A 16,804-nucleotide genomic window follows, 5' to 3' on the forward strand; every position below is an offset into this window, starting at 1 on the left:
GTCTTTTTTAGTCTCTCAGTGGTATTTTATAGTTTTCTGGGTACATATCTCACACATATTTTGTTAAATTTACCTCTAAGTAATTCATGTTCTTCATTTCTATTTATAAATTGTATTGTGCTTGTAATTTCAAATTCTAATTATCCATTGTTAGGACACAGAGATAGGATTTTTATATTTTGGCTTTGTATCCTGTGACTTTGCCGAACTCACTTGTTAGTTTTACGAGTATTTTGTAGTTTAGGATTTTCTGCAGACAAAGATGTCATCTGTGGGTCAAGATTGTTTCCATTTTTCCTTTCCAATCATATAAAAATATAAGGTATAACTTGTTTTCCTTGCCTTATTACATAGGCTAGGTTCTCTAGTAAAGTGGTGATAGTAGATGCTTTTGCCTCATTCCCACTCAGTCTTTCACCATCAAGTACGATGTCACTGTGGGTTTTTGAAGGTCCCCTTTATCAACTGAAGGCGCTCCCTTTTAGTCCTAGTTTACTGACATGTTTATGTGTGTGTGTTGTACATGTGTGTGTTTAAACCATAAATGGGTGAATTTTGTCATGCTTTCTTTGGGGGCATCTATTGAAATGATTGTGTGGTTTTTCTGTTTCAGACCAATCACATTGTGAATTACATCAATCAATTTTGAAATGTTAAAGGAACTTTACATTCTTGGAATGAGCCCTTCTTGGTCATATGTATTATTCTTTTAATATATTGCTGGAATCAACTTGCTAGTATTCTGTTAAGGATTTTTTTCTGGGCTCATGAAGTATATTGGACTTTAATTTCCTTTTCATGTCATTTCCTTATCTGGATTTGGTACCAGGGTTAAGATGGACTCCCGTGAAGAGTTAGCGGGTGCTCCCTCCTCCTCCGTGTTCTGAAAGCACTTCTGTAGTGGCCGTGTTATTTCTCCTTTAAGGGTCTCCTGTAATCCTCTAGCGAGGCCTCCCACCTTGACATTCTCTGCACCAAGGCCAGCACTGGAGCAGGCAGATGGAAGCCTGACCACGAGGGGTTGTGCTCTTGACCCCCACAAAGATGGGAAGATGAGCTATTCTGTTGTGCATGCACTCAGTTTGAGAGTTTGTGCAACGGATACCAGGAGGAGTGCAGGAGGGAGCCTGCCCCACAGCCCTGGAGTGAGGGGGGCTGGCAGTGGTGATTCAGGGATGAGATGGGAGTGGATGTGGTCACCTGGAGAACATGGAGAGGCCAGTAGAGGGGTCCCCCACGGAGCCCTGAGAAATGATGATGGGTATGGGCTGCACGGACACAGAGAAGCGAGAAGTGGCCAGAGAGGGAAGAAGACCCCAGGAGCACAGGGTGAGGTGGGGGTGGGGACGTGGTAATCTTGAAAGCCAGGAATTTTAGCCCAAGAGTATCCAGATAAGAATGGTCAGCTGGGACTTCTCTGGTGGTGCAGTGGTTAAGTATCTACCTGCCAATGCAGGGGACATGGGCTGAGCCCTGGTCCGGGAAGGTCCCACATGCCGCGGAGCAACTAAGCCCATGTGCCACAACTACTGAGCCTGCGCTCTAGAGCCCGTGAGCCACAACTACTGAAGCCCTCATGCTTAGAGCCCATACTCCACAACAAAGAGTAGCCACTGCAATGAGAAGCCTGAGCACCACAACAAAGAGTAGCCCCCGCTCGCCACAACTAAAGAAAGCCTGTGCGCAGCAATGAAGACCCAATGCAGCCAAAAATAAATAAATAAATAAATTTATTTAAAAAAAAAAAAAAAAAGAACGGTCAGCTGGGCCAGTGCTGCTGAGGGCACAAGAATGATGCGTCTGGTAAGTCCTGCAGGCTGGGGAGGCCCAGGTGACCGTGGCAGGCACAGCTCCAGCAGAGGAAGATGGGGAGGCCAGGGGCATGTTCCTTCCCTGGCAGGTGCCCCTCCTCCAGGTACCGGGATGCCATCCCTCCTCTGCTTGCCCACGGCCCTAGCCCATCTCTTGCCCACCCTTGACCTGACGACTCCCAGTCTGCCTTTAGCCCCTGGAAAATTTCTCTAGTCCAAGGTCCCAAACTCTTCTTATATCCAGTTTAAACTGCACCACCCCCCTGAAGCCTGGCGCTGTCTGCGGCAGTGTTCCCGACTTGCACTGCACACCTTTGGAGGCACCTAAAGACTCTTGATCTGCAACCTTTGAAGAAACGCGTGGGAAGCAAGGGGGGACCTGCAAGGGCCGCGTGGAGCAGACAGGTGTTCTGAGTTCAGACAGGGGAGAAAGAAATGCAAACAGGCCCTTCCAGGAGGGGTGCTGGGAAGACCTGCGAGTTTCCAGAGTTCTCTCAGCCCTCCCCCCAGGGCGGGCAGGAGCAGAGGATTAGCCTGACAGGGAGTGAGGGCTAGCTGTGGAGCCCTGGGAGCCGCAGAAAAACTTCAGGTGAAACTCGGCCACCCAGGACTTGGTGGCAGATCCGAGCCAGGGCAGGGCACCCAGCGGCTCAAAGGGCGTGGGACCCTCACGTGCAGGGTTCGGGGCTCCCTGCTCCCGGCCCTCACATCTCTTCTCCCACCACCTCTGTGGTACTGGCTTAGGCAGCACGTGTTTTCCGCAAGGAACACGGGCCCTCCAGGTCTGGCTCCACTGCAGACGCCTCTCCCGAGCCCTCGAGGCGTCGAGCCCTCGAGGCGTCGGTGCCGGTGCCCCCTCGGCCCAACCGAGGAAGAAGGGGCTGGCACAAAGGCCTGCTGTGTGGCCTGGGTTGAGTTCCTGACCCCGCTGTGCTGGTCACAGTGGTGTACCCGGGAAAACAGAGCGGAGGAGGGCAGCAACCCGGGCACGGCCTTGGGACGCACAAGGTCACGTCTGGGCCAAGAGCCACGCAGCGCCGCCGCCCCCGGGATGGGGGTGGGAAGGGGCTCGTAACTCCTTTCCACCCCGGTGGTCGCGGCCAAGAGGGACGGCGCCGGGAGCCGGGGCAGCTGACTGCCCACCCCCACGGCCCGCCGCCTGCACCATCCCGGGAGGCACTTTAAGAGAGGGCCGCCGCAGCTCGGCATCCGGGCGGGGTCGGGGGACTAAGGGCGGTGAGTGGCGGGCGAGGGGCTCGAGACGCCCAGGCCCCAACCCAGCCCGGGCCTCGCCCGGACCCCACCCCGGCCTCGCCTCCCGGAGACCAGCTCCCAGGAGCGCTCTCCGCGGCGGGGCGGAGCGAGGCGGGGAGCGGGGCCTGCAGAAGGCGCCGCTGATTGGCCAGTGCCGCTGATTGGCAGGCGCGAGAGCCACTCGCTGCCGCCGCTGCATCCGGCTGCGCTCGTACGGGTTCGGCTCGGCAGCTCGGCTGGGCTCGGCGGATCAGCTCGGCTCGGCTCGGCGGCTCAGCTCGGCTCGGCTCGGCTCGGCTCGGCAGCTCGGCTCAGCTCGGCGGCTCGGCTCAGCTCGGCTGCGCGACCGCTGACGGACTGACGGGCGTGCGCGGGGGGCGCGAGGCGCGGGGCGCGGGGCGCGGGGCGCGGGCCTCGGCGGCGGCGGCGGCGGCGGCGGCGGCGGCGGCGGAAGCCTTGTGTCCCCGCCCGCCCGGTCGTCTCGGAGAGGCGGAGGCAGCGCGGGCCGGCCGCAGCAGAGCGGGCGCAGGCGCGGGGGGCGGCGGCGCGGGGGAGGCGCGTGGGGCGCTGAGCGAGCGCGGCCCGCCGGGCGCCGCCGACCCGGCCCAGCGGACTGACGGACGCGCACGGACGCGGCCCCTCCCTGCCGCCGCCCGCCCGGGGCGCCCACCTCGCCGGCGCCGGGCCCGGGAGCGATGACATCGACGGGGAAGGACGGCAGCGGGGCGCAGCACGCGCAGTATGTGGGGCCCTACCGGCTGGAGAAGACGCTGGGCAAGGGGCAGACAGGTGCGTGCGGGCCGGCGGGGGCCGGGGCCGGGGAGACAGTGCACATGGAAGGCCCAGAGGGCCGGGAACACCGATGCGGGCCGGGGGCGCCGGGGGACCGGGAGGGCCGGGGGCGCACAGGCCCGCCGCCGGGGAGGCTGGCGCCGGCGCGCCGAGTTGGGGCCCGGGAAGGAGGCCGCCCGGAGCGGGGTGCTGCAGGCCCGGCCCACGTCTCCGGCCCGCGGCCGCGAACAATGGGAGGCCGGGCGCCCGGTCTCGCCGCGGAGCCCCGCAGGCCGCGCGGCTGCGGTCGGCCGGGCGCGGCCCAAGGACACTCGGCGCGGACGGCGGCGCACTGGCCCGGCCAGCGCCCCTCGGCCCGGCTGCAGGCTGCAGGTGCGCGGCCCCCGCCGCATTGTGCGCCCGAGCGACCGGGCCCATTGTGCCGCGGGAGGAGGGGGCCGAGCGGGCGCCCATCTGCCGTCTGCCGCGGCCGCGCTAATAGGCGTGCTGCCCGAGCAGCTGCGCCCCGGGCCGCGCGACCCCGGCCGCGACCCCCAACTCCCGCGGCCGGCGAGCAGCGAGGCCGCCATGCGCGTCCTGCAGGGACCGGGCCACTTTGGCCAGGCCGGGACCTCCCTCCACGGTGGGAGTGGGAGAGTGCCCGGGCCACTCAGAGGGCTGGACAGCGCCTCTCTTCTCCCAACCTGTCAGGATGTCTGCGACACTGCACTCCTCCAGGGGCGGGAGAGGGAGACCGGTACTGGGCCCGACCGCGGATCCTGGGCCACGGATCCCACACCGGCGGTGGAACAGACCCCAGCCTATGGGGGGAGGGGGCTGGTGCTGGGCAGCCGTCTTCTGGCGATTGGGTTAGATCGCAGCCCCAAGGCCAGTGCCCTCATCTGGCTGGCCGGGCGTTCGCAGAGTCGCTTTGTGGGACACTGGGCTCAGCCATTTTCTTTCTTCTCCCTGGATGGGCCTCTCCTGGCGGCCCAGAGGTCCGATTGGCACTGCCTCCTTCTCCCTGCCTCTCTGGGACGTTCCTTAGACCTAGGGCAGGCAGGCAAGCGGAGCAAGGGAGGAGGAGGGTGCGGCAGGGCTGGGCCCACCCCACTGGTGCAGGGCTGGGGCCCAGGAGGGAGCGCTCTAGCCAGGCTTGCTGCAGGCCCTCCCTGAGCCCCCCAGGGTGGCCCAGAGGCGGAGCCTGGAGGTGGAAGGAAAGTGGGCCAAGCCCCGGGCTGGGGTGGGGGGCAGGGGCTGTGATGTAACTAAGGCAGAACGCGTGAAGGCGTCTGGGCTAGAGGCAGTGGGAGCCCCCCCCGCCCCCTGCTGGGCGGGCAGCCCTTGCACCGTGGGGCCCGGGGCAGTAGTGCAGTGCTGTTGGAAGTCGGAGTGGCAGGCCAGGTTCGAAGAGGAGGTGGCAGACAGCCCGTGATCAGCTGAGTTCAAAATGTGCATGTTTCCTGGGAGGAACAACTGTAGCTGGTGAAATTCTCAGTGGGGGAGGGGCTTGGGGCAGCAGAATGCAGGAGGCAGTGAAATAATCTAATTATCTTACCACTAGAATGTTATTATAAGGAAACATCGGCGCGCGAGCGATGACAGCCGTGAATTATACGCAGGTCTCCCAGGGTAGGGGCTGGTCTCCGTACTCTTCATTGAGCTATTCTGTCGTACAGTTAATTACAGGAGGGTTCCACTGTAATTAACAGTAACGAACACAAAAGGATGTACAGTGTGTGAACAGGCTGTGTGATGTTTAGAAGCAGCTCTGAGTGGCCCCTGCATCCAGCGGCCTCTCTCCTCAGGCCCTTCTCTCGTGAGTGGGATCAGGTCTCTCGTTGAGGCCCCCTCTCTGGGGGTCTGTCCGTCCTCTGTTCCTTCTGGCCTCCCTGAGTGCTTGGAGCTGCCACTCGGGGTCCTGACGGTTGGAGCACCTGCTTCCCAGGAAGGCTGGGGAGGAGGCTGTCCTGTTGGCGCCTGTCTCTCCGTCCTCTCTGGGGCAGGGTCGTCTGGAGTCCGGTGGACGTAGGGCCTCGCGGTGTGTGTGCCGGGCCCGGCTGCTCCGCTTGCTGGCTGCCCTTTGGCACCAAAAGCCAGGAAAGCTTGATTTCCCAGGCCTGTCCTTTCGCTCCCGAGATAAACCTGACCTTCTCTGGGGGCCAGGCTTCTTGCCAGGACAGCTCGGTGGAAGTGTGCCGCCTCCCTCGCCAGCCATCGGTGCTGCTGGGAGCTGCTTCCCGGAGCCGTGCAGCCCCCAGGCCCAGGGTGCGGTGGGGCCCGTGCTTTGTCCCTCGACTCCAGCCCAGCCCTTCTCGTCTCATGGACACCTCCGTTCTCCCTGCTCTTTGCCCGCCCTCTGCCCAAGTCCTGTAAAGGGGGAGCTGAGGAGGGTAGACGTCGGCGGCTGTGGGCCGCGTGGGGCAGCTGGGCCTCTCAACCCAGCTGATCCGGGCACTCTGGCTGCGTGTCCCGAGTGGGGGCCTGTTGGGAGGCGGGCCCGCTGCTCTCCCCCAAAACGCCGCCTCTGGGGAGTCAGATGCGGGATGGGGATGTCGCCAGGGGCAGAGTGCAGGTGTGGGCAGAGCCGCCTCTTCCGCCCGGCTGGGGCTGGCAGGGTCCAGCGCACACTCTGTTGCACCTTTTTAGCCCCTGGTTGGTTCCGTTTTGCTCGTTTGGCGTTGGGCTCAGGGAGCGGGTCCGTCACTCCTGCTGGGTTGGGCCTCCCCGTCAGGGCTGGCGAGGCCGTGGTTGAGAAGTCATCTGCTCTGCCCAGCTCTCCTTGACGGCCTGGCGCCACCTGTGCAAGCAGCCCGGGAAGGGTGCCTCCGCCTCGGCCGCGACGTGGTTTCTGGTCGAGCGACGGGGCCTTCCGGGCCTGCTGGGGTGGCTGTCGCTGTGCCCTGTGGGGTTCACTGCGGAGGCTCCGCCTGGCCCCTCCCTCATCCAGGAGAGGCTTCTTCAGCTGGGGGGTGGGGAGGACACCCCCAGAGGGTCCAGCGGGGACCAAGTAGGCCCAGGAGGTGAGTGGTGTGGGCTGTGCCGTCTTCACCCCTCCAGCCCCATCAGGCTCCCCATCAGGAGCCCTGCCCAAGCCAGGGCACAGCAAGCCCAAGTGGGGCTCGGCGCCCATAGGCCGGGAGGACCCCGGGCTCAATGGGGAGGACGGTGGGCTCTGGGAGCCTTTCCTGGAGCCAAGGTCCACGGTAAGATGTGGAGCCCGCCCTCGGAAACCCTTCTCCAGTGGGCAGGAGATGGGGGTGGGGGGCAGCACTGAGACAGGGCTTTCAGGCAAGGGGTCGGTCCAGCTAAAGAGAGAAGGGGACGGTGAGGGGCCTCCCTGCTGCTCATCTGGCTGAGCTCGCAGGTTGGTGGGTGGGCAGGGGGAGAGCCCCCTCCAGGCTCTCGAGGGACCCTCAGGAGAATTAATGTGGGTGCTGGTGGCAGGCAGGCTGGAGAGGACTCCTTGGGTGGGATGGGGCAGGTGAGCGAGGGAGACACAAGTGAGCTGGGAGGCGCACAGACAGGTGAGCTGGAGGGAGACAGGTGAGCTGGGAGGAGAGACAGGTGTGAGCAGGAGAGACGGGTGAGCTGGGAGGAGAGACAGGTGTGAGAGGGAGACAGGTGAGCTGGCGGGAGAGTCTGGCAGACCCTGCGGTGACCCATGGCCCAGAGATGGAGGGAGCCCAGCTCGGAGCCGGAGGCCGAGGCGGGCGGGGCGGCACCTGGGGTACGGGGGCCGCATCAGCTTTACAAGGTAGAGCATAAGGAGGCAGCTTTTTTTTTTTTTTAATTTTTAAAAATATTTATTTATTTTTGGCCGCATTGGGTCCTCGTTGCTGCACGCGGGCTTTTCTCTAGTTGTGGCGAGCGGGGGCTACTCTTTGTTGCGGTGTGTGGGCTTCTCATTGTGGTGGCTTCTCTTGTGGTGGACTGTGGGCTCTAGGTACGTGGGCTTCAGTAGTTGTGGCACGCAGGCTCAGTAGTTGTGGCTCGTGGGCTCTAGAGCAAAGGCTCAGTAGTTGTGGCGCGCAGGCTTAGTTGCTCCGCGGCATGTGGGATCTTCCCGGACCAGGGCTCGAACCCGTGTCCCCTGCATTGGCAGGCGGATTCTTAACCACGGCACCACCAGGGAAGTCCGGAGGCAGCTTTGAGCCAGCGAGAGGCTGCAGTGCGTCGGCTCTGGGGATGGGGCAGGCAGGGGCTGGCCCAGGATCCGGCCTGGGGTGCCATGGAGGGCTGAGGCTTGGAGAAGGAGTGGGCCTCCCCATGTGGCTGGAGGCACTGGACTTGGGGTGCACAGTGAACGTGGGCAGAGCAGAGTGAAGGGGTGGCCTCCAGTGGTCGCGTGTGGACCGCCTTTTGTGCCTCATGGTCCGAATGGTCGCAGGCCACATTGCCCTTTGCTGAGTCCAGAGCCCCCCGCTCTGTGCCTCAGGCTGGCCTCGGTCCATCTAACCTGTTTTATAAGTGAGGGAATGGGCTCAGAACCTGAACTGGGTCCAGGGCAGTGGCTCCCGGGGGACGGTAGGAAAGCCCACAGATGCTCACTGCACGAGCCTGGTTAAACGTTACGACCATATTCTCAAATAGTTGTGGGCAGACCTTGGGGGGCAGTGGGGATCCCCCACCTGTCTCCCTGCCCCACTGGAGTGGTTAGAAAGGCTCAGCAGTGACTTTGGGTGGGACAGAGGCTGCTCAGCCATCCTCCCGAGGCACAGACCCGCCCCCAGGAAAACCCCTTCCCCGAGCCGAGCGCTGGCCCTGGGTGGGCTGTCCTTGTTGATGGAGGGCAGCTCTGCACCGGGCTTCCTGGGGCGATGGGGGTCTCGCCTCAAAGGATAGGCATTTTCCTGAAGGTAGGGATGGGAGGGTCCTGGGGTGGACAGAGCCCTAGGACCCTGGTCCCAGAGTGTCCCCTACCCACCGTGGTCCCCTGTGGCTCTGAGCACCTCTGAGTTTTCACGTGTCCCGCCTGCCTCACCACTGGCTGTGGCTCTGCAGGGATGGGGGGAGGGGTGTTTGTACCAGGAAGGGCGTGCGGGGCAGAGGGCAAGGCCCGGGCGAGGGGGCAGAGGTGAGACATGCTCTTTGCAGAGCCGGCTGCTGCCCAGTGCAGCTCTGGCCGTGGGTTCCTCCGTGCTGGGGGTTTTCCACAGGGGGCATCAAGGCCTGCAGTCCCCCGCCCGCAGGGCCCCCAGCATGATGCAGAAAGAGTGCGTCACCTGTGGCCACAGCCTCTGTCCACCACGTGCCGGCTGTTGTCCCCAGAGCCGTCTGTCCGGAGCGGGTTTGGGGGGCAAGGCCAGGCCTGGCTCTTTCTGGAAGAAGCCAGGCCGGTGCTGGCCACGGCTCCGAGGTCCAAGCAGAGCCTGTCTCCAGCAGGTCCTCGTGCGGGACTCACGGGGGGACCCTGCTGGATATACAGCCATCTGCGCCGTGCTCAGGGCAGAGGAGCAGAGGGGTCTCAGACTCCGGGGGCTGCTGGAGGGTGGCCAGGGGTACCCGAGCCTTGCTGGTGACCGGCAGGCTTGGCCGTGCGTGCTGGGGGCGCGTGTGGACTGGGGCCTCCGGGGCTTGCTCCCCCTGCCTCCGGGCCCGTCCCAACCAGCCTCGAGGGCGGTGTGGGGCCGCCGAGGGCTCTGCCGCAGGAGGCAGGGTCCCCTGCTGCCCACGGCAGCGGCTGACCGGCACTGCCCTGGGCCTGCGCCTGGACGGGGGCCCGAGCGAGCGTGCGCTTCCCCTGCCCACACGCGCCTTTTTCTGGCTACTTCCTCCCCTGGTGTTCATCACTGGGGCTTATCTGTGGGGCGACCACTGGGCCTGAAAACGTCAGGGGAGGGAGAGGAGGCTGGCATCTGAGAGGCAGGTGGGCTTGGCAGCAGCACTGACTGCATCCTCTCTGCCTGCGCATGAGCCCTGCTCGGTGGCCGGCACCTTCCGTGTGCCCGGAGCAGACAGGTCCTGCCAGGTCAGAGGCCCGCGCTGAGGATGGCCCGCGTCAGCCGGGCTCCCGAGTCAGCAGTGCCGTGGGAGGGTGCGTGGCGGGTGCTACGAGGAGCGTTAGGGCGACTTCCTGGGCACCTAGTGCTCTGGTTTGGGTGCCTTTGAGGCCAGTGGACACAGAACCGGTGTCTGTGGGGGCCTGGCTGGGTGGTGGTGCCCACAGAGGAGGCTGTGTCCTCCGTCTGCCCGTGCCCACGGGCTATGCCTGGAGCTCCCCGGGCCCGGGGCCCTTCCTGCCTGTGTCCCCCCGCACAGTCTGGGCTCCTTGGAGCGGGGCACGCTGGTGCTCCCCAGGGCCTGCTGCCATGCAGAGAGGGAGCACGGTGGCGGCCGCACGTGTGGCAGGGCGTTTGAGGTGGTTGAGAGGCCTTGCCGCCTGCCTGTGGCCCTGTGTGCTGCCCACGTGGCCTGGCTTCCCCAGCGGTACAGCCAGGGCCCCCAGGCCCCCGAGGCCACCTTGGACCCTCATGGGGTGGTTCTGTGCCTCTGGTCCCGGAGGTACAGCCAGGGACGGCCCCCGAGGCTCTGGTGCTCCGTAGCTGAGGGGCTTTGAGCCTCGGGCCCCCCGACGGCAGGGGTGCTTCTGTGAGGCCATGATGGACGGGAGCAACGTCGGGGGCACGTCTGCTGTGCTTGGTGTCCAGCAGGAGGCCAGCATCTGTCAGGGCCCATCTAGGGTCTCGGGGGAGGGGAAGGACCCCCTTCCCTGTGGGTGGTACCTTGCGTTGCCCTGGATTCTGCAGGAAGTCCTCTCAGACATGGGGCAAGCTGGTGCCTTCAGACAACTGCTCCAACGGAGCTCTCCCCGGTGCCAGGCCCGGCCAGCCCCACTGTCTCCTGTGGGCTGGCTGACGTGTCCACCACACACCACTGGGTGGTGGGCCCCGGGTGGGCCTCCATGAACCTGCCCAGAGCCCTGGGTCCTGGCCAGGGATGGCCGAGCTGCCCGCCCACCTGCCCGAGGTTTCACCCCAGACAGGGGTGCCGGCTGCCAAGCGGGGCTGCCCCGAGCTAGCTGCCTCAGACTCCGGATGGGATGGAGGCTGGGTTGGGGCAGAGGCCGCAGGGACAAAGCAGGGATTGTGCGGGCTGGGCCCTGAGAGGCGGCCCAGGCCTTGTTCTGCAGCCTCTGAGGGCCCAGTGTTCTGGAGCTGGGCAGCTGGGAGCACCGCCCCCCAACCCCGGGATGAGAAAACGGCCCTTCTCTTCTGGTGGTTTTCTTCCCGTTCGTTCTGCTTTCGTCCCTCAGGGCCCAGGGAGGCTGCTGCTGGGCCTTGGTTTCTTCCCTGTGCCCTGGGGTGACAGCGCCTCCGGGTGGATTTCAGGGGTCACCGAGGTCGATGCCTGTTGAGCGCTGCCACGGCATCCCGGGAACACACACCCTGGCTGGGGGCGCTGACCTGTGAGGACAGAGGCGCTTCCGCAGGTGCTGTCACATCCTCGTCCACACAGGGCCCCAGGGCTGGCCGCCCCCACTTGGGCCTCCCGCAGACCGTGCCCACAGGCCTGGCCGAGGGTGGGTGGAAGATTCTGGGGCCTTGTGGTTCTGGGCTGGGGGGTGGGGGAGCACCGCGGGGCATTTCGCCATTGCTGCCCACTCTGGGCTCAGACTGGGTCCCAGGGCTGGCCTTCCTGGCCCCAGGGCGGAGGTGGGAGGGCAGCCCGAGTGGCCGCCTGCATGGCCCAAGTGGTGTAGCTGAGGCTGGGGCCGTGGCGGGCTCCTGCTCCGTCTCAGGGCCGGGGGTGCTCTTCGGGGGCGGCAGGAGGCTGCCCGGCCAGGAATGTGGCATCTGTGGGGGGCCTTGGCTGTGGTGCCCCGGGCGACTCTAGAGTTGCTGGCAGCCGCTGGCCTGGGTGGAGGAGCAGGGTAAGTGGGGGACCTACGTGTTGGGGGGTGGCCGCCTGGGAACCTGACGGGTCCCAGCCCGTGGCCGACTTTGGCCTGGATCACAGGCCACGAGGCCAGAGCAGCCCCAGGGAAGGGCAGGGCGGGGGCCCTGAGGCCGGGCGCTTCCTGCGCCTCGTTCTGAGTCGGGTCCAGCGGTGTATGAGGCGCGCGGGTCCAGCTTCCTCAGGTGTTGACGCTGGGCCCGAGCTGGAGTCCGGGGCTCGGGCCGGCAGGGCGGTGGGGAGCCCGGGGCTGCAGAGGCTCTGCCGTCTGGCAGGGGCCTGCAGTGGAGCCGGTTTCTTCTCTGAAGGGTGAGGGGCAGGTGCTCAGCGGGCAGCTGCGGGGACGCGGGGATCCCCGATGCCTGTGGAGAGGGGTGCGCCTGGAGCGTGTGTGAGGGGCTCAGGGTCCTCCGAGACCATTCAGAGAAAGTCCCTTGGCTGGCCCAATGGAGCCAGGAAGGAGCTGGATGGGCCGCTCCGTCCCGGGCTCACTCTGGCCGCCCCCAGGAGTCAGCCAGGAGGCACAGAGCATTTGGGGTCATCCAGGGTCTCGGGGGTCAGCCCGCGTGCAGAGCCCCCGGGGCAGGGCCTCCAGCCCAGACTGGGTGGGAAGGTCAGCGTCTGCAGGCCTCCGTGTCCCTGTTGTGACTCAGAAGTGAGGGTGAGCGACACCGCGAGGGAATGTGTTTGCTTGGGACCAGGCAGGGGGCTGGCAGCCTGTGTCACCCTTGGGCCGTGGGCCTGAGAGTGGGCTCAGCCTTCACGTCCGGCCCAGGCCCAGGGGGCCGAGGAGGAAACAGGACGAGGGAGGACAGATGGGCATCGTGTTTGCTTGTCCCCGCGGATGTGGTATCTTCGTGCATCGCTTGTTCACGGGGCAGTGAGTGGGGAGAGTGGATGCGGACTGTGGCAGAGCTGGGCCGCCAGCTCTGCGCGGCTGAGGGACCCGGGGGTGGGGGCACAGTCTGGGCTGGGGAGGGGCTTGCCTCGTCCCTTCCCTCTGCCACATGGTGCCCTGCGACGCGGCCTGCCCTGCCTGTGGCCCCGCCCCGCTGACCTCTTGCGCCCGACCTGCTGTGTTCTGGCTGGAAGATGCCTCTGTTCTGGGGGCCCACGCGGGGTGGAGGCCCCATGTTCCTGGGCCGCCGTGGGAGCCGGCTTCTCGTTTCCCTCTGCAAACGGGCATTTCCAGAGGCAGAGGTAGAGAAAAGAGCACCCTGGACCCCTCGAGCCCACCCCAGCCCAGCGACACAGACAGGGGGTCAGTTTGCTTCACCCCCCACCCCCAGACTTCCCTGAAATGTAAAGATTTCGGGCTGGGTCTAAAAGACAGAGACTCTTTAAAAGAAGCACCATTAGTACCTTGAGAAGTTAACCCTGATTTCCCAGCCTGGCAGAAATACAGTCAGACGCTGCATTTTTAGCGGGTAAGGGCTGTTTCCTGGAACCCGAGTCCCCGTGGCCCCCCGCGTGAGGCGTCTGGAGGCCTTGGGGCCTCGGCGCCGGGGCTGCTCCCAGGGGTCCTCAACCTCAGGATCTGTGCGTTTCTGACTTCCCAGGGGTGCTGATGCTGGCGGGGCCCCACTTGGACAGGAAACCGTGTGTGCTTGTGGCCTGTCCCGCCCTCACTCCCGCCCCGACCCTGATGTGATGGTCATTGGTGCCGGCGTGCAGTGAGCAGCGAAATCCAGGCCTGGCCTTGCCTGGGAGCGGTGGGTCCACTGAGCCCAGAAGCTTCACTGCCGTCACGCACACAGAGGTTCAGGCCCAGTGGGGGTCACGGCATGTGAGGAGTGCCCCGTTTGGGTTCTGTCCTGCGGGGGTGGACGTAAGGCAGGTGAGGACGGCCGGCCGGTCACTCTCTGGTCCCTCGGTCCCGAGCCGCTGCAGCCCTGGGCGGGGCGTGTAGGTGAGGGAACAGGCTCGGTGGGGGAGGCCCTCCTGGGGAGCTTGGACCAGCTTCCGCCAGGCGCCTGGTCTCCTTACATCCCGCTGGGCCCCTCTCCGTGTGCAGCCTCACCCTCTTGGCTGCAGTGGCCCTGTCACGGAGGCCCACTTGGAGCACCCACTGCCTAGGGTGGACAGTCAGCCTGCCCACGCCCGGCCCACGCCTCCAGCTCTTCCCCCAGGCCCTCTGCCACCACGCCTGGCCTGTGGCTCCACGTGACCTCACACAGGAGCCGCTGAGCTCGAACCCCTTGTGCTCTCTGGGGTTTGGGGTTTTCCGCTTGGTGTCAAGGCTGCTTGAGGCTGGGACACACGCTCCTCCTGCAGCGGGGCTCACGCTGGGGGCACTGCGCCTTCCCCAAACGCGCCTGCTTCTGTGCGAAGCCGTGGGCCCTGGTGACCTGGGAGAATTGCTCTTCTAGGCCAGCGTGTTCGTACACGGCGTGGGCTGCCAGGAGACCCTGCGTCCAGGGGCCAGCTACCCGTGAGCAGTGTGCAGGCAGCCTAGGACCCCTGCACTGTGCAGGGTGGCCCCTGCCCTCCCCTCCATAAGTCTCCAAGGAGAGCAGCGGCAAGCCCTCAGGTGGTGCCCCATCTCTGCTGCGCTCTGCCAGGGCGGCTTGTGGGGACGAGGCTGGGGCCGCTCACTGGCTGCCCCCTGTTCCTGAGGGGGCGCCGAGGGGCCTGGGTTGGCCCTGCAGCCCGGGGCCAGGCCCTCTCCCTGGGCCCGTCCGTGGGAGCTGTCCAGCGCGGCAGTGCTGAAGTCTGCAGCTTCCGCGGCCCGGGGGGGGGGGGCTGCGGTTAGCAGTTTGTCCTCAACCCTCCTTTGCAGCTGGGCAGACCTGCAAGCTGGTGGGAGGGTCTGCAAGTCTTTGGTGAGCTCCTGCACCTGTCTCCCCGGTGTGGGACTTGGGCTCTGTGCTGAGGAGGTGGGAAGGGGGAAGCTGCCTGGTGTGCTCCCAGGGGAGACCCCGGCCTCCACTCCCCTCCTCAGTCAGGAGGGACTGGTGGCCAGTTCTCCTGGGGCTGCTGCTGACCTGCCAGGGCAGGGGGCAGGCCAGGACCCCACAGAGTGTGAACATGAGTACTGCTTGCTCTCCAAGGCTGCCGGCACCTTCTCTGGCCCTGGGGTTGATTCAAGGTGACTCTGCAGGGCAGTCCCTGGCGTCCCTGATGTCCGCTTGGTGTCTCCGAGGTGGCAGGAGCTGCTGCAGTGAACCCTCCCATCCAGAAGCCCTTGGAGACCCCCGTCGCCCGGGTGTGGGTGCCGTTGGGGGCACAGAGCAGCCAGGGAGGCCTTGGCCACCCGGCCCCGTGCTCTGTAGGCTGTGGGTGCCCCGCGTCGCCTGGGCTCCCCAAGGAGGGGCAGGCACACCGTGAGAGGCTCTGGTGCACACCAGCCAGTTGTATCTCCTGGCTCCCTCCTGCGTCCCCTTATTTCAAGGGTCTTGTGGCCCAAGGGTGGATGAAATGCAGGAGTTTCTGCAGCACGCTGGGACATCAGTGGTGGCCTTGGGGCAGCCGAGAGGGGAGACCTGCTGGGGCCCGGGCTGTGCACCGACCCTCTGAGTCAGGGGTCTGCCCACCTGAGCCCCTACCCATGGGGACAGAGATGTGGTGGGTGTGAAGGCACGGGTGTTGCCCTCCCGCTGGTTCTGCCATGCGCTGATCTGTGGAGCTCCCCGTGCACACAAGGAGGGTCCTCTGACCACAAAGTCCATGCCTGCAGCCCCCTCCCCAGGCCTGGGCACTGGGGGGAATTGAGCCTGGACTCAGGAAGGCAGGCCTCCAGCTCCAACCCCCACTAACCCCCCGCATCCAGACCAGCCTCCTGGGCTGGCTCGGCGGGGAGACCGGAGACAGGAGACGTTTGGGAAGGCCCGAGGCCTTGGAGGTGGAGGGACTGTTTCCTGTGGAGGGGGGGTGGGGCTGGACTGGGCAGATGGGAAGGGTTAGATGCTGGCTTAGCTCTAGGGGCAAGAGCTCGTCTCTGATTGGAGGTTTGCTGACTCTAAACCCCAAATCCCAAGGGATTTATAACTAATCATAAAGTGGCACAGATAGGACACCCTCCAGCAGATGCTGCGGGGCGACCGAGGGCGTCTGTGGGCGGTCGTGGGCTGCGTCGGCCTGGGCATCAGGGCAGCCGTGTCGGGGGCTTGGTGGGGGCTACAGGGGCCCCTCTGGGTGATGCCCAGTGGCCCAGGGTCTACGGGCCGGGTTCCCAGATTCACTTCCAGCTTCGCTGCCGGCCCTGGCAGGGCACACGGTGTCCTCGGCCTCCTCAGAGAGCTGGCTGCTGCCCTCAGTGCCACCCACGTCCGTACCTCCCCCTCCTGGGTCCCTCTGCCTGAGGGGTGCTCAGACCCCTGTCCCACAGCCCGTCTTTGGCGTCAGCTGGCTGTAGGGCCTCTGACCTCGGGGGCCCTGCTTCCCGCCACCCTGTGTGCAGTGCACACCCTCCTGTGGGCATCTGTGCACGGCCCTGGTGTCTGCAGAAGGGGACATGGGAACCGGCTCTCTGTCGGTGGTGCTGGTGATGCCCCCGTCGGGATCCAGGCTCGTGGGGCAGGAGAGTTGGATCTGAGGGGGCCAGGCTGGGCTGGTCAGTGCTGTGGGCCTCCAGAGGTGCTCAGGGCCTGGCAGGGGCTGGGGGGCCAGCCAGGGTCTGACCTCACAGGCTTACTCTGCCCCTTCTGTCCAGGGGGCTGTGGCATCCCGAGTCACCCTGGGTGGGTGGCCTCTGGGTGCCAGTCCCACCATGCCAGGTGGTGTGCGTGGGGTCCCGCGCTGACCAGAGCCTGGTTGGCAGCCCTCTTGGTGGTGCTGGGGAGGTGCTGGTCTCTGGCCAGTGGACACCTGGGGGCACCTCTGGGAAGCTGGCCGGGCTCTGTGCTGGGGACGGTCCTGTCCTGGGCAGAGCGACTGGGCAGCCAGGGTTCGGGGGAGGCTGGCTCCTGGGCCTGTCCATGCCAGTCCATGCTGGGTCTGGGGCCCAGGCTGCCTCCCCCCGCCTGCTGCAGTGGGCCTTGGGGAGAAAAGATGGCCCCTGGGGAGCCTCTCTGGCCCTGCGCAGGACCTCGGGCATGGTGGCCGTGGGCACGTGCCCCAGGCGGCGTCTTGGG

The 16,804-nt window shown here is 65.1% G+C and overlaps 1 protein-coding gene across 5 annotated transcripts in view; it reads left to right on the plus strand.

Annotated features, from left to right (window-relative positions):
- Positions 1-3,725: 3,725 nt before the first annotated feature.
- Positions 3,726-16,804, plus strand: part of BRSK2 (BR serine/threonine kinase 2) — a 63,240-nt gene continuing 50,161 nt past the window's right edge. For all 5 annotated transcript variants that reach the window (XM_060158175.1, XM_060158178.1, XM_060158176.1 and 2 more), the window contains exon 1: positions 3,726-3,854. In XM_060158175.1, the coding sequence (XP_060014158.1) occupies positions 3,761-3,854 (94 nt within the window). In that variant the 5' untranslated portion in view covers positions 3,726-3,760. The remainder of the gene's footprint in view (positions 3,855-16,804) is intronic.

Source organism: Lagenorhynchus albirostris, chromosome 9, assembly GCF_949774975.1.
Source record: "Lagenorhynchus albirostris chromosome 9, mLagAlb1.1, whole genome shotgun sequence".
Classification (NCBI taxonomy): Eukaryota; Metazoa; Chordata; class Mammalia; order Artiodactyla; family Delphinidae; genus Lagenorhynchus; species Lagenorhynchus albirostris.